Below are 17,196 nucleotides of genomic sequence, written 5' to 3'. Positions count from 1 at the left end.
TCACTGACTCAGCTTTCCTCCTGCAGTCGGCAGGAGGACATTGTAGATTGATGTTGGACATGTGGGTTAATGGGTTAATGTTGGAGTTGTGGGCTTGGGCAGCACTGGGTTGGGATGTTTTCTTGATGTGCACTTACCCTTTATATAAAACTCTCTCTTATACATGAATTTCTGTGGATTTGTTTCTCTAAAGTACACAGACTAACACACAGCGTTTCGCCCTCTGGTTGTTTGCCACTTTATATACATATCTGTTTACTGAAGTAAAAAGTGCAAGAGAATAAAAATGTAGTATTTCATCAAAACTATAACAAGCTTTGTGAAATGAATAAATATTACAAGCATAGTTCTGTCTAATTTTTTATACTCTGAATGGAATGAACATTGCTACTGATGCTTGGAATATACCGTTTCACAAAAGAATGTTAAAAAAAAGAGTAAGGAATGTAAATTTGGGGTATCCACCTTTAGCAAGAACCCTGAATATAAGTGCCATTTTAACAACCGGTTTGCCAAACTCAACAAAAATTTAGAGATCGATGCTGTTGAATGGGTGCAAACCGGTGTGACCAGCTGAATCCCACCACTGGAATTGACCCCCAGCAGTGTACTGGGTTTTTTTACATTTATTTTGAGCCAAAGACTGTGCCGAACAAAGCAGCAAGGCCATGGCCATGTGGCGGTTACCGTCAAGTGGAGAGTTGGACCTGGTTTCATTTCATGCCCTTCGTTCAAGCAGCCCTCTGGACCGAGCTCTTTGCAAACAAGCTGGAAAGGGCATTCGCGTTGGCATCCGAAGACCTAGGTGCAGAGCTAGCCATCGACTGCGACGTGGGGCCATAAAGCCACCGTTGGGTCTTCCCAGCACTGCCCTTCTGGGAAGAGTGAGCTGCACTTGAGGCAGGGGCCAAGATGGACTCACAGGTGTTGGGGCTGTGGGCACCTTCATCTCCTCCTGCCGGGCAGGCCGGTTCTTGGCCAACATGGAAAAGGACTCTTTACCAACTGCATCACTGGGATACAGACAGTTCATGCCTATAATGGAATCCTTGGATGTAAACATATGATTTCTTTGCAAATCTTTGGAATCTACGCAGAGAGAATCTGTTGAACGGCTTGTAGTAGATTAGCACAGACATGTGGAGGTCAAGGTGCTGTCTGGCTGATTCTGATTCACAGCGACCTCATGTGACAAAGTAGAATTGCTCCAGAGAGCTTCCTGTCTGTCATCTTTATGGAAACAGTCTCCAAGTCTCTCCCATGGAGTCTCTGGCAGGGATCAAACCACAGGTCCTTCTGTTAACTGACAATCACTTACCTGTTTGCATCTCGAGGGATCCATGGCTTCCTGGAGTCAGTGTCCACTCACGGCGACACTACAGGATGGGGTGGAACTGCCGCGGGAGCTGCTCTTTTGGGGAGTAGAAAGCCCTGTCTTTCTCCTGAGGAGCATCTGGTGGTTGGGAACTGCTGACCTTGCGAATCGCAGCCCAACATACAATCACTGTGCGCCGGGCGGGGCTCCTGGAGTGTGGACTGGAAAACATTTTGCGGGAGAGTTTTTGTGCGATGATGTTCTCCACCTCCACCTCCAAGAATGGAGTGGTACAAGGTGCAGAAGGGACCAGTTATCAGACATCAAAGAACTGAAAATCATATCAGTGGGTGCCCACCTTCCTGATATGGTCACTGAAGACAAACGTGTGCATAAGCAAAGGTGGTGAAGAAAGCTGATGGTGCCCGGCTATCAAAAGATATAGCGTCTGGGGTCTTAAAGGCTTGAAGATAAACAAGCAGCCAACTGGCTCAGAAGCAACAAAGCCCACATGGAAGAAGCACAACAGCCTGTGTGACCACGAGCTGTCGAAGGGATAAGGTATCAAGCATCCAAGAACAAAAAATTATATCATTGTGAAGGTGGGTGAGTGCAGAGTGGAGACTCAAAGCCCATCGGTGGGCAACTGAACACCCCCTTACGGAGGGGTTGTAGGGAGGAGACGAGCCAATCAGGGTGCAGGGTAGCAACGATGAAACATATAACTTTCCTCTAGTTCTTTAATGCTGCCCCCCACCCATCATGATCCCAATTCTACCTTACAAATCTGGCTGGACCGGAGGATGTACATTGGTACAGATAGCAACTGGAAGCACAGGGAATCCAGTATAGATGACTCCTTCAGGACCAGTGGTGAGAGGGGCGATGCCTGGAGGGTGAAGGGAATGTGGGGTAGAAAGAGGGAACCAATTACAAGAATCTAAGTATTGCCTCCTCCCTGGGGGATGGAAAGCAGAGAAGAGGGCGGAGGGAAACATCGGACAGTGTAACTTATGACAAAAGTATAATTTATGAACTATGAAGGGTTCATGAGGGAGGTGGGGGAGGGAGGGGGAAAATGAGCAACTGATATTAGGGGCTAGAGTGGGAGGCAAATGTTTTGAGAATGACGAGGGCAACAAATGTGCATATGTGCTTGACACAATGGATGCATGTATGGATTGTGATGAGAATTGTATGAGCCCTCAATAAAATAATTTTAAAAAAAAGAGAATGGAGTGGTAACTGAAAAGCAAACAAACTGCTAAGAAGTGCACTCTGAATCGTAAGGACCCGGTACGACAGGCTAGGACCGTGGCTGTGAATCTTCACAGAATTGAATGGTCCCGTTTTCTAGCTCGCTCTCATGGGAGGAGCCTACAGTTGGAGCAATTCTTAACCCACTTCCACATGAAGGGTCCCTGAATGGGGCCGGGGAAGGGAATGCAAACTCCCATTCCTGGTCACATCCCAGAAGTCATGACCCTGAGCCTCCGACGGTCAATTCCAGCCATTTGTACGGTTACTGGGTTCCTCATTTGATTTTTCAGCAGTGTGGATATGTTAAAAAATAAACCATTAATGAGGTATTAATACACAAATTAATGAATAAAATACTTTGAATCAAGCATTCCTGGGCATTGGAAATGGTTAATGCTCTCAGCTGCTCCCGGAAGGGTTGGCGGTTGGAGTCCCCTCAGGGGTGCTTTGGAAGAAGGCCTGGGAAACAGAAACCCATCACAGTTCTAATCTAACGCACATGGGTTGGAACTGACTTGCTTAGCAACAGTTTGGCGATTGGCTATCGCACACATACAAAAAATGGTGCAAGTGATCAGTGAACAGCTTGGTGAATTGTTACAATGTGCATTGTCCTGAATAACTGCCATCTAGACGATAGAGAAGACTGTGGAAACCCCTCCTCCTCCCGGATTCCTTTAGACACTACACAGGGACACACAAAGGAAGCTTTGGAAAAACCTGGTGTTAATTTCTTTTAAAGCCCTCAAAAAAAGTTTAGGTCAAAGGAAGTAGTTAAATATTTAATATGGATCTTTATACCAATGCCATCATCACATAATTTTAAATATATTCAAAGAAGGGGCCAAAGAAGGCAGAAGTGCTGTCAAAGAGTGAAAACGAGGGTCTCTGTTAAAGTAAAATGAACAGGATTTGCTGAAGAAATGGACAACTCCAATTGGGACACGCCAATCAAGCACACAGCATATGGCAGCCTAGGAGGAGGAGGGGTCTATGCACAACATGCCGGAACTTCCGAGCACATTTTAGGGTTGGTTGATGTTTCGTGATAGCCAGTAAAACAACACTCATGTCCTTTTTAACACCAGTCATTTCTTTTTTTTTTTTAATATAGAATTTTATTTAAAATTTAAAATCATTTCTATACACAATATACAATAAAACTTATGGAGAATATAACCTTCAAGAACTTGCAACTTACATACTTAGACAATTAATATGCAATACCTCCTGCACTATTAGAAACAAAATGTATCTGCATTTTTCCAAATATCCTTTTCTAAGTGAGTAATTTCCTTTTTTGAGCATGCTATTATTAGGTGGCCCTTTTTCCCCTTAAAAGACAAAATATAAAACAAGCAAACTATCGACCCACATCTCTTGTCTTATACCAAAAAAGACTGCTGAAAAATAAGGGGAGGGAAAGTTAAATAAAAATTATTAATGTTTACTCATTCTAGTCTACCTATACTTATTTTCAGGCTACTTCTATTTATCTATTTCTTTGGATAAACTACAAATCATATTTTTGTGGATTTAAATGTATTTAATTTTGCTTAATCACTCTTGTGAAGGAATATTATAGTTTTTCATTTTACTGAAAATGGAAAAAATAATAATTAAATTTAATGCCAATACAGAAGCATATAGTTTTTTTTTAATGGATGCTCCTTTTAATTTATTTTTTAAAATAAATTTATTGGGGCTCATACAATTCATCACAATACATAGATCAATTGTGTAAAGCACATCTATACATTTGTTGCCCTCATTATTCCCAAAATTCGCTTTCCTCTTGGGTTCCCGGAATCAGCTCATTTTCCTTTTTCCCCCTCCCCCACTTCCCCCTCTTCCCCTCCAGTCATTTCTTATACAAGGATTCAGGGACAGTGTAAACAAAAATTTTCCTAGGAACATTCTGTGAGGCAACATTTCACATATTTAATCTTCAAAGTTTCTCTAGCAAAATAAATCAAGGTCCATGTGCTTGTGGGAAAGGAGAAGCAGGGTCAGAATGGAGTCTGATTTCAAATAATGGCACCCATTCCATTCTTGAGAGTCGTAAGTGTCCAACAGGCTCCTGACAGACCTGGTTCGATCAGCCATCACCAGGTTGCCTGTGCTAGAACTTCAGTGAGTACTCTGGGGTCTGACTTCTTTCACTTGGCATCACTTTGGGGTTTGTTTTCCCCACCTCTCATCAAAGTCTTATTACCATCATCACCACCTCCACCCCCTCCTCCACCACCCCCTCCTCCACCACCCCCATTCATTCCTCTCCTGAGCTAGAACAATAAGAAAAGCCTCTGGTATCTAACAGTTAAGGAACCTGGTGGCTCAAGGGTTAAGAGTTAGTTGCTAACCTAAAGTTTGAGGTTCAAACCTACCCCGCTTCTTTCATGGCCAGAAATACCTGCTTTAGGTATTACATCCAGGAAAACCCTCTGGGAAATTCTACTGTGTCACTTGAGGTCACTATAGAGTTGATTCTAACTTGATGGCCCCTCACAACATCCTAGCAGTTCATAATGATTTCTGTGCTCTGGTCTGACCCTCGTCTTGCATGAGGAGAGAGCATCTGTCCATCTACCTGTCCTTCTGTCCATCCACCCATCCTTCCATCTATCCATCATCCATCCATCATTCCATCCTTCCATCATTCGTGCCCCATAAAAGCATCTCTCCGGCACCATTTTTGTGTCAGGCGCTGGGTGCCAAGAAGGGAGCCGCTGTCGCTGTGGGGTGGCCTCGAGGCTCCGGAGAGCTTCACAGCGAGAAGGCATTTGGGCAGGAAGTTTGAGGAACGGATCGAAGTTCGTGGGGAGGGTGTAAAATACTCCATCCTGCAGGGAGCACGCCTCGAAGTGGAAGTGAACAGCACATCTTGAGAGAACCGCTGGTTGACGAGGTTGGCATGCGGGCTGCACCCGGGCCGAGGCGGGAGACAGTCGCGGCTGCGTCCCAAGGGCCGGGGACGCTCCCACACGGTCCGCGCGGGGTTCGTTCGGCGGGCGAGGAGGGTGGTGGGTCAGCCTGATTGGAAAGGGTCGCCGGCCGTGGCAAGGAGCAGGGTCAGAGGCGTGGCCAGGCTGACAGCGCTGGGGCCAGGTGCCCGCACACAGGGCCCGGGGAGGGCCGAGGGAGGACGCCTCCCCGTTAGGATGTGGGAGCGTCTTTTCCTCCCGCTGAGCGTCACCTGACGCCGCGGGGGGCGGGGAAGAGGAACCCGACCCGCCGGGTCCGGGGCCCGTCAATGTGTAATCCGAGGGGGTGGCCCGTGGGCGCCCGGGTGGCGTGATCTCCCGAGCCCCGCCGAACCCCGCGCGGCCACACCCGCGCCCCAGATTTCCCTAGGCGTTCGGGCGCCCGGGCTTGCAGGCTGGAGGAGCGAACCGGACCGGAGCCGGACCGACGGACAGACAGACAGCCCCCTGCGGAGCGCAGCGGCTCGCCGGCGGGTCTGGTGTGCGACCCCCCTCTCCCCTCCCCCCAGCCTTTCCTGCGGCCTCGATGGGCGCGGGGGGCCGCGGGGGCCGCTGCTACTGCTGCTGCTCGTGCCGCTGCTGAGCCCCGCGGGCATCGGCGCGCAGCCAGACGCGGACGCCGACGACGAGGACCTGGCGCTCGCCTTCGCATCCGAGGAGGACGGGCCGCCAGACGTGGCTCAGCACGCTCCTCCGGCCGCCTTCCACCACTGCGCCAAGGTGGGCCGTGGCAGCGGGCCGGGCTGCCCTGTGGGTGGTGAGGGGGCGGTCGCCGCTCCAGCCGCAGGCCCCCGAAGTCAGCGCAGGGCTGGAGTGCAGGGCTCGCTCGCGGGGCTGGGGGCTTGGGGAGGCCTGCGCTTTAGGGTGCTGGAGAGGGACAGGGGACCGCGAGCAGGGGTAGGAGACAGGGAGAGAGGAGCAGGTGCAGCATCGCCGCCCACAATCCAGGTATCGGGCACCTCAGACACCCTGGCGCTTCAATGAACTGCAGCCCGGAACACGCTCAGTGGCTTGGTGCTAAAGGCCCTGATTTCTTTCAAGAAGTACGCTCCTGGCTGAAACTTGGGGGTGTGGGGGGCGGCAAGCCTGAGGGTCTTGGAGAGAGAGGGGGTGCTCTGGTTGGGAAGACTTGGCCAACGATGGGGTGGGAGGCAATTTCTTCCTTCTAGGCACCCTGTAGCTAAGAGGGCTCCGTTTACAGCCACAGAGAAGACTCAAGGGGCGGAGTACCTGTGGGGACCCAGGGCTGCTAGGTGCTGGCTGTTGGTTGTGCCCACAGTTTCGTTTTTGCCCGACTGCCAAAGTGTTGCATCAACTATGCTAATACTAATAGTTGCCCTCTACGTGGGTCTGTGGTCTGTGTGTGTGTGTAATTCTAATATGGCTAGTTTCTCTTTGTAGTTTGTTATACTTCATTGTGTCTCGTTTCTTTTTGTTGGGATTCTAAATAGAGGTGGGATACAAGCTCATGCAAGTTTTTTAATTTATTTATGTTCTGTCACCGTGTCCCTCCTCCCTGCCTGGGGCCAGGATGCGTGGCGGCTGCCCTGCACCTACGTGGTGGTGCTGAAGGAAGAGACGCACCGCTAGCAGACCGAGCACACTGCGCACCGCCTGCAGTCGCGAGCTGCGCGCCGGGACTACCTCACCAAGATCCTGCACGTCTTCCACGGTCTCTTCCCCGGCTTCCTGGTGAAGATGAGTGGCAATCTACTAGACCTGGTGAGCCCCCTGGGGTGGGCGCCTCCTGAAGGGGCAGGGCCACTAAGTACGTGCAGGCAACATCCGAGTGTGCCCTTGAAGACATCCACAAGGAGACAGGGAACACTTACGGAACGCTTACTGGCTTACTTACTGTGTTTCTCCATAGACACCCCAACACACTCTGGTAATGCCTTCATCTTCATGTGAGAGATGAAGAGACTGAGGTTCAGAAAGGACCACACAGCCAGCCAGTTAGACGCAGGGTCAGGGTCAAATGCGTGTGAGCCTGCCCTGAGGGAAGGCTGCAGGGATGGGGGCGTGTGGCACACAGTGGGACTCAGGGCCCAGAGGCAGGAATGCTTCTGACATGGCTCTTCTCAGCCAATGTCACATCTTTGGTGAAGGAGCAGAAAGGGGCCTGAGGTAGTATATTCATGAATATATATAGGTTTGAAAGGCGATTTTGAAATATGTATTTACATGTGCTGCAACTATATCCATGCATATACAGGGGCAACGTTATGAAAGGTTGTTAGCTATAACCAAACACCTTATGGAAGCCAGTTGCCAAGTTCGGAGCATTGTTTTGAGGGACACCAAGGCCAACTGGCATCATGTAGGTCACAAAGACAATCTTCTACATCCCACTTTGGTGCGTAGCAAGTGGGGTCTACAAAGCTCATAAGGGGCATCTACGGTGCAGCTAACTATCGGTCCTTCCATATCTGGAGCACAGAAGGAGTGAAGAAAATAAAAGACGTATGGAAACCATTAGTCCAAAGGGTAATGGACCACGGGATCCAGAGCCTCTGTGATCTTGAGACTCTGTAAGGCTCTACAGGACAGAGAACTGATCCAAAGGGTTTTAGGACCGCCCATCTTTCTGGGAGCAGACAGCCTCATGCTTCTCCCGGTGGAGCAGCCTGTAGGTGTGAACTGCTGACCTTGTGATGGCTAGAAGCTCCGCTCCTAGCCCACTGCCCCACCAAGACTCCTTGCACTACTGTCCAAGAAACTACCACCACCCGCTGCCATTGAGCCAATTCCAACTCAGATGCAGGGGCGATGGATCTCCTCTCACACACACTGGGCACAATATGGGGAGCCGTGGTGGCATCGTTTTTATGTGTTGAGCTGCTACCCTCAAGGTCAGCTGTTACCCTCAAGGTCAGCTGTTGGAAATGACCAGCCACTCCGCTGGAGGAAGACTCTTTACTCCTGTGAAGAGTCACAATCGGAAACCCTCAGGGGCAGTGGACTCTCTCCTATCGGGTTGCTATGAGTCTAAATCGGCCCAATAGCAGTGAGTGAGTAAATGCGGGCATAAAATACTTAATAATTAAATGTGAAATTAAATTAAATTCATCTCATTACCAAGCAGCCATCTAAGTGAGATATCCACTAAGCACACATGGAAGAAGCGCACCAACATCCCTGTGATCCACGGATTGTAAATAATGCAATTAAAATCTAAAGGAGGGCATAATATCAGAGTTCAAATTGTGAGATTCAGGTGTGCATACAGCTATGGGTGACAGTGGAAGCCCAAAATACATTTGCAGGATCTACACAGGGAATAAGCCTCTGGTGATTTCCCTCTGGCCATAATTGAGGGATGGGAATGACCTGGTTATTCGACAGAGCAGCATATGGGAAAGATGACTACAAGAAAGTCTGACTCAGACACTTACAACCGTGTCACTTGATCTCCCTTCTGATCTACTTTGGGCTTGATTTGGTTTTTATACTTCGTGTGTTTTTCTGTCCCATGTTGGAGTTTGTTTCTGTTGCAGTTTGTCATTATTTTTTTTTAAAACATTTTATTAGGGGCTCATACAACTGTTATCGCAATCCATACACACATCAATTGTGTAAAGCGCATTTGCACATCGTTTCTCAAAACATTTTCTCTCCATTTAAACCCCCGACATTAGGTCCACATTTTTCCCTTCCCTCCCTGCTCCCCCCTCCCGCATGAGCACTTGCTAGTTTATAAATGGGTATTTTGTCATATCTTGCCCTGTCCGACGTCTCCCTTCATCCACTTTTCTGTTGTCTGTCCCCCGGGAGGAGGTCCCTTGTAATCGGTTCCCTCTTTCCTACCCACCCTCCCTTTATACTATTTGACTCTTTGCTACGTGCTTTTCTGTTTTTCGGTGTATAAAACCTGGGGTGGGTGAATAATATAGAGACAACAAATGAAGTAAAAGTTCTGGGGGAGATGCTGGGGAAAGTGGGCAGGGGAGGATGGGGGGCTGATATCAAGGAGTTCAGGAAGGAAGAATATGTTTTGGAACTGATTTGGGTAGCACTTGTGTAACACTGCTTAATGTGATTGAACTATGGTATGGTATAATGTCTGCATTAGTTTCTAATAAAATGGTTTGGTGACATAATTAATTAATTTAATGAAATGAAATGCTTAAACCTTTCAAAAAATTTATCTCCTTAGATGAACCATTTTTTATAATAGTAGCTTGATGGTACATTTTATTACATTACTAATATCAAAACATTATGTTAACCAATTCACATTATATTTAAACATATTGTCTTTCATTGTAGAATATACTTTTTTAATGGATTGAGATCACATGAATTACTTTTCCAAGTTTTAATTTTTAATTCTTCAAAATGTACCCATGAGAATTTTGAAACACTGCTTGATTCATCTTCTAATTACATTTGTGATTTTATCTAATTATGGTTAGGTAATTATTTCCTCAAAGACAACTAGAAATCATCAACAGATTTAAAGACACCCTGGGATTGATTTCTATAACTTAAAGTAACTTTTTTTTCTTTCACTCTGTGCTGAGATCACATTAAAAGCTTTATGTGTACCAATCCTTTTCATTCTTCCAGTGGCTCTGTGCTGGAGGTACTAGGTCAGCCCATTTCATGGATGAGACAATCAAGGTTAATTCATTTGCCCAAGGTCACACTACGAGTAGCTAAGATTTACGAACAGGCTGTCTGTCTGCAGAGACCAAGATCATCGTGACTTTGCTAACCTTTTTTTTAAATCACAAATGATGTCATTAAAGACTATACATTAAAAGCAAAACTACTCATATAGGCCCATGTTGATGATAAATAGGTAGGTTAAATGAGCAGGTTCTTAGATAGTATATTTGAGACTATAAATATAGGAACAGATAGCTTCACCTTTCTCCTGTGGAGCAGCTGGTGGGTTTGAACTTCAGAGCTTGTGGTTAACAGCTCAGAGCTTAACCCACCTGGGTGCCTTCCTCCTTACCAAGCACGTCCTAGGTACTCAGGACACAGAGATGAGGCCCACCCAGCTCTTTCCTCTGAATCCCAGTGAGGAGAGGCTGACCCAGGATTGGGATTGTCATGCAGTGTGCTCTGTGCAGTGGCAGGAACGAAGAGGTGTTGATCAGGTGGCCAATGAGCACGCGCTCACCGGCCAGGGCAGCTTTTCAGGGGAGGGGAGAGGAGAGCTGAGTTAGCGGCCCCAGACATTGCGCATCCAGAGCTGGGCTTGAGTCTTGGGCAGGTTCCTTCAGTCTGATCTGTAGAATAATGACAAGCTTTGGACCACCGTGAGAAGAATGGGAACGTCAGAGCACTTCATGGTGCCCATGCGGAATCTGGACATGGACCAAGAGGACAGTCGTTTGAGCAGAACAAGGGAATCCTGAGTGGTTTAAAATCAGAAAAGGTGTATCCTGTCACCATCCTTACTCCCTCTGTGTGCTGAGCAAAGAATCCGAGAAGCTGGTCTATATGAAGAACATGGCATTGGGATGGGAGGACAGTTATTGACAACCTCTGATATGCAGATGACCCAGCCAGGAGGACCTGAAGCCTCTGCTGATGAAAACCAAGGACTGCGTCTTCCTCAACATAAAGAAAACAAAACCCCCCACAACCGGACCGGAGACAGCAGCGTGATCAATGGATAAGAGATTGGAGCTGTCAAGGGTATCGTGTTGCTTGGATCCGCAGTCAGTGTTCATGAATGAAGCAGTCAAAAAGTCAAACCACACATCGCCTTAGGCAGATCTGCTGCACAAGTGCTGGATAACAAGGGCTTCGCTGAGAAGGCGCAGGTGCGCTTGAGCCCAGCCTGATCTGTTCAGCTCTCTTCCACGCATCTGAAAGTTGGACAATGAATAAGGAAGATCAGCGAATAACACGTGCATTTGAATTATGGTGCTGGGGAAGAATGTCGAAACGGACTTGCACCCAAATGAGAATGCTCTTGGGCTAAATCTGCATTTGAGTTTTCTAAACAGAATACAAGCCTCTTAGCAGCCCTTTGAAAGAATGCATGAACAGGCAGGGGAATGCGGCACAATGCAGAAGGAAGCCCGAGGGAGCACTGATGCACGCCAGTGCGGCGTTAGTGCAGAGTCTCGCCGGTCCCGGGACTGAGAGTCAGCGAAAAAGAAGGGAGAGCCCCTAAGAGCTACAGTGTCTGCAACAACGGACTCAAGCAACACTGGGGAGGATGGCGCAGGCCAGGCCAGTGTGGTCTTCTGCTGGACACGGGGTTGCTATGGGCCAGGACCAACCTGACCACCCCTAAAAGCAACAGTCCTTTGTGACTGTGCCGTGTTTCAGCCAGCTACAGAAACTCACTGAGGGGTGAAGGGTGCAGGCAGCTCCCGGAGGCTTCCAGAGTGCCATGCCACCACCAGGTCTGAAGGGCAAGAAGAGGAAATGGTGTTTCCGAGGCCTGAGTGAGCTGTGCTGGAGGAGGAGGCATTCAGCGGGGCGTGTGGTCAGGGAAAGATGCAGCCCTGGTCAGCGGAACCCTGTGCTATGGTTCAGGGGAAGCACTCTTGTCCCCCAGCCTCCAGCTCGTGCCGCTGCAGGCAAAAGCCACTGCAGGGGAGCCTGGCTACCTCCTTCTGCAGGCTCAGCCTCCTGGGCTCTGAGCAGGGCAGAGAAGAAGGGTGGGGAGGGGGTCTGGGGCAAACAGCATGACCGGCACAGCTACCATGATAGGGGTTGTGTCTAAGTCCTAAGTCCCACTTCTTGTCCAGTTTGCCCAGAGCCTGCTACCCACACCAGATGTCAACTGGAGGCTCCTTCCTCAAAGATCTCTGAGGCTGATTTACTGGAGCTCTGGGCTGTTCACCTGCTGGGGGTGTGAGAAAGCCGTGGTCCCCAGCACAGGACAGCAACGGAGTTGTGGTTGTGCCCCGGGAACAGGCTTGATCCAGCAGGGACGAGAGCCACGGTTGCACTTGGCTTTGGGGTCAGGTTCCCGGCCACCTGTCCCCTGCAGGCACTGAGGCTGCCCCGTGTCGAGTACATCGAGGAAGACTACTCTGTCTTTGCCCAGAGCATCCCGTGGAACCCGGAGCGGATTATCCCTGCGCGGTACACGGCGGGTGACTACCAACCCTCGAGTAAGACCCCCGTGTCCCCCATCCCTAAATCCAAGCTGAAAGCCCACTTGTTCTCTCTTGCTCCTCCCTGCCTGTGGTCCATACCTCGCAGGCCCCTTAGGACTCCACCTTCTTTCTGTCCCACTCTCCACCTGCGGCTCCTGTGTGTCAGCATTCCCCCAGGAGGGGGCAGGAACCTGGGCCTAAATGAGTCCCTTCTCCACCTTCTAAGAGTTCTTATTTAGGAGCCCTGGTGTTGCAGTGGTTACAGGTTGGGTTGCTAACCTTGAGGTCAGCAGTTCGAAACCACCAGTCACTCCACTGGAGAAAGATGGGTCTTTCTACTCCCATAAAGAATTACAGCCTCAGAAACCCACAGGGGCAGATCTACCCTTTTCTATAAGGTTGCTATGAGCTGGCATCGCCTTGATGGTGATGAGTTTGGGTTTTTTGGGAGGAGGCAGTGAGGAGAAGCCGAGGTGAGGCTGGTAGGACTGCTGGTGCCTTGGGCAAGAGCAAAAGGAACAGCCTGGCCACGTGGCAGGGCATGGCTGGAGCCGCTTCTTGCTCTAGAGGCATGCACTTGGGGCCAGAGACTGCAGGGCTTCCTGGGCCCGGTCTGAGGCCTCAGCCCAGATCCTGGGCCAAACTCAGGTGGGATGTGACCTCACAGTCTCAGAGGCCCAGAGCCTGCACTGGAGCCGCTCCATGGAGCAGATGCTGCCCTCCGAGCCTCAGCATCCTGGGGTCCACAAGACGGCCCTGAGCTGCACGTGCACCTGACTGTGCTCACCACCTCTAGAGAGAGAAGCCGATCTGTGCTCCGCCCTTAGCCCACTGACATGTCGTTGGTCAGCCGGGGAGCCCTGAGGGCAGGCCTGCCCCCAGCAGCCGGGGTCAGCTCCTAGCTCCCCATCTCCTTCAGTGGCAGGTTCAGAGGTGTCCCAGCACCTGGTCTGGGGCCTCAGCTCAGGACACTTACCCTGCATGGACCAGCCCCCACTTCTCCAGCCTCACTGTGTAGCTCTCCCTGCTTAGTACCCAGTGCCTCCTCTGGGGTGACGAGCACCCTTTGGCCTCCAGGTGCCCTAGGTCTGGGTGGTGTGGCACCTAGCACATGCCCACTGATGGGTGAGAACTCCTCATGCCCTCAGAGGAGGCATTTGAGAACAGCCTGCCTGCTGGGAGGGGAGGCCGAGGCCTGCAAAGCTGTCTGGATTGATCCCGGGGCAGCTGAGGGGCTCATGAGTCCTGGGTCTGGAGGTTGTGGCATGTTGCATGATGAGCGCACACGTGGGGTGCTGCCAGCCTGGGCAGACTGTAACTGGTCTGCACAGGGCATGGGTAGGGGGTTGACTTTACCTGACGTCAGCCGTGGGGCGGGGTCTCAGAGCAGTCATGGAACCAGTTGGCAGGGTGCTGCCTGGTGGCCCCAAAGGATGGGTCCACCCAGAACCTGTGAATGTTCCATACGGAGATAAAGGCCCTCTGCAGAGGTCATCAAGTTAGGGAGCTGGAGATGAGATCCACCCGGGTTCTCTGGCTGGGACCTCATCTTGAGGCCAAACGGCCCTTGTAAGAGAAGGGCAGAGGGCGGGGAGTTGAGACACTCGGGGGCGTCAGCCAAGTGAGGACAGAGGCACCACCAGCAAGCCCCAGCTACTGAGCACCCAGAGCTGCGGCGGGCCCGAGAGCCAGGCATGATTTGCCTCTATGGTCTTTGGGGAGAGTGAGACCCTGCCAGCACCTGGGTCCCAGACCTGGGGCTTCCTGACCTGCGAGAACAAACACCTGCCGCCACTCTAATACCCCCATCGGGGGTAGTAACTGACACCAGCCTTTGCACCCTCCTCTGGGGAGAGACGAGGTTGTCCCAGAAAGACATGAGGCCCTTTCTGAACATCACTGGGTGGCCGGGGAGCAAGGCTCCACCATGGTGTCTCTTCAACCTCCCCTCCTGGGCTGCCCCAGCCTGCAACAGAGCCTGAGTGGGGCCTGAGCCGCTGCTGCCCAGAACAGCTTCCTCTAATGGGCCGTCTCTGCCTGGGGCCTCCCACTGGCCTGCTGACATGTTACCGGGCAGTGTTCTTTCACACACGGTCCTGTGACATTGCTGCAGTCAGCCTCTTCCTACCCAAACCACCATCCTTCCCATTCTCCCGCAGAGTGTCTGCAGGCTCTACCCTCCCCGCCCTTCCCCGTTGGCTCAGCACAGGCCTGTCTCCCAGTCCACCCCCTGCCCCGAGTCCCACCTTTGTGCTGCCTCTTGGACAGTCTGAGCTGACTCCATTAGAAGGGCTTTCCTCCTGGGCAACTTGTTGGGGGCAGAGAACCACAGACTTGGGGCCAAGAGGTCCAGGCTCACGCATTTTCTCTGAGCCTCTGTTCCCCACCTGTGAGACTACAGGTTAGCCTTTTATTAGCTAGCTCAGCCTTCTGTTCTTCAATTCATTGCCACAGGGTGACTTTAAACACATTGCTTAACCTCTGTGGACTTCTGTTTTGTAATTAGTTCATATGTGTTAACTCTTGGAACGGACTGCAAGGCACTGAGCTGGGCTGCGTTGACCGCATCGTTGTTATTAATCACTGTGATGCTTGGCCGGGCTTGGGGCTTCTAGGCGAAGACAGACTGGGAAGAAAGACCTGGTGATCTACTTCTGAAAATCAGTCGATGAAAGCCTTCTCCATGAGAGGGGTCTGATCCCATCGTATGTGGGGTCGCCACAAGCTGGGCACAGGCTCCATGGCAGCTGACGCCACAGCAGCAGTACGTGAACTACTTCATTCATGTTTTCAGGATCACATTACCCTCTCCCATTAACTCCGCCTTGGAAAGATGGCAGCGGCCTGGTGGAGGTATATCTACTAGACACCAGCATCCAGAGTGGTCACCGGGAAATCGTGGACAGGGTCACAGTCATCGATTTTGAGAATGTGCCGGAAGAGGATGGGACTCGCTTCCACAGGCAGGTAAGTGGCCCCTGGGCCACAAACGACAGGAAGAGGACTGCCCCCGCCCACCCCACCCCGCCCCCCGCAGGTGGGTGGGGACTGCTTCCTGCTCCTCTACTGCCCTGGCCCCCACCTGTCATTGCCCATCCCCTGTCCTCAGCAATTGGGTGGGAGTGCCCAGGCAGGTGGGCCATCTCACATGGACCTTGTGTTGGTTGAACAGGCGAGCAAGTGTGACCGCCACGGCACGCACCCGGCAGGGTTGGTCAGCGGCCGGGATGCCGGTGTGGCCAAGGGCACCAGCCTGCATGTACTCAACTGCCAAGGGAAAGGCTCCGTCAGCAGCACTCTCATGGGTGAGTGGTGCCCGGCCTGCGGCCCTGCTCTCTCTGCGTCTGCGCTGCTGTGGGGAGTGGCTCCAGCCCAGAGAAGTAGCAAGTCCTGATCCAGAAGTCCCCTCGGATCAGAGCTGGTTGGGCTCCCATGGGCACCGATAGGGAAACCAAGGCTCAGAGAGGGCAGGACCTCAGCCCAGTCCCCACTGCTCTGACTCCTGAGTCTTCCTACAACTTCCCACACTGTCCCTCTTCTCCCCTTCTGAAATCCTGCAAGATTTGGTGTCTTGTCTTGCTTTTTCAGGACTGATGGACCCTTGAGGTTATCTAAGCAAATGTCTCCATCTTCTGCTTGCATGTCCCTAAATTATAAGGTGACCAGACGTCCCGCTTTTGGCGGGACAGTTCCAATTTTTAACAATTTCCCCACATCCCGCAGCATTTTTAAGAAGTCCCGATGTTTGGAAAGAATGCACGACAAGCTAGGGTAGACGGTTTTCGGCTGCTATGTGGCTATTTCGCCAGGATATGGGTTTTATCAATGGTGTCCCGCTTTTGTCCCGCTTTACCAATGTTAACATCTGGTCACCTTACCCTAAAACCGAGGGACTCACTCCCTTGCATGACTGATTGGGACCTGCACACTACCCTAGCCAGGCAGACTTGGTAGAGAGACTGGCAGAGGATTTTTCCAAAACTTTTGCAGGCCACTCCCTCAGGTGCCCCTGCCTGGGCCCAGGTGCCATCTAGCTGAGAGCCAGGACTCCGGGGCCTGAGGACAGAGAGGAGGGAGGGCACTCTCATTCTCAAGTGCCTCCCGCAATCAGACGCTGAGTGGGAGAGCTTGTGCACGTGCCTTGAGGCTGCCTCCGTGATCCCTGTTCAAGAGCAAGGAAAACTAGCCCAGAGAGGGAGGTGACTTGTCCTGGGGCTATTGGCCTCACTGGAGAAGGTGCAGGCTTGGTCTCCACTGCAAGCACACCTGTGTGGGCACCCCCTCGCCCCCACACCTACCGAGGCAGCCCACAAGCCTATTTAAAAGGCTAGGAAGGCCCAGGAGTCAGTCTGGGGGTCAGTGAGCTTTGCCTGAGCTGTGTCTATGTGGAGAACAGGTCTTGATGTTGGATTTTTTAAAGGCAAGAACCAATAAGGCCCTGCCCCACTCCTTTACTGACTGACCCACGCTGAGGCAGGCCAGTCCCAAAGGTCAGTGGGAGGAAGAGAGGCCACACTCCCAGAATCCCTCTCTTCATGAAAGATCTTCTTGGGTGGCGACTTCT

At 51.1% G+C, this 17,196-nt stretch overlaps 1 protein-coding gene across 1 annotated transcript in view; it reads left to right on the top strand.

Annotated features, from left to right (window-relative positions):
* Positions 1-17,196, top strand: part of PCSK9 (proprotein convertase subtilisin/kexin type 9) — a 44,813-nt gene that overhangs the window by 17,161 nt on the left and 10,456 nt on the right. Inside the window, 5 exon segments of the mRNA XM_013003838.1 lie at positions 5,954-6,279; positions 7,090-7,281; positions 12,524-12,647; positions 15,466-15,599; positions 15,805-15,937. Of these exon segments, the coding sequence (XP_012859292.1) occupies positions 5,954-6,279; positions 7,090-7,281; positions 12,524-12,647; positions 15,466-15,599; positions 15,805-15,937 (909 nt within the window).

The sequence above is a fragment of the Echinops telfairi genome, unplaced genomic scaffold (assembly GCF_000313985.2).
Source record: "Echinops telfairi isolate 266 unplaced genomic scaffold, ASM31398v2 ScPeMD7_443;HRSCAF=831, whole genome shotgun sequence".
NCBI classification, from domain to species: domain Eukaryota; kingdom Metazoa; phylum Chordata; class Mammalia; order Afrosoricida; family Tenrecidae; genus Echinops; species Echinops telfairi.
This window is presented reverse-complemented; position numbering and strand designations above follow the sequence as displayed.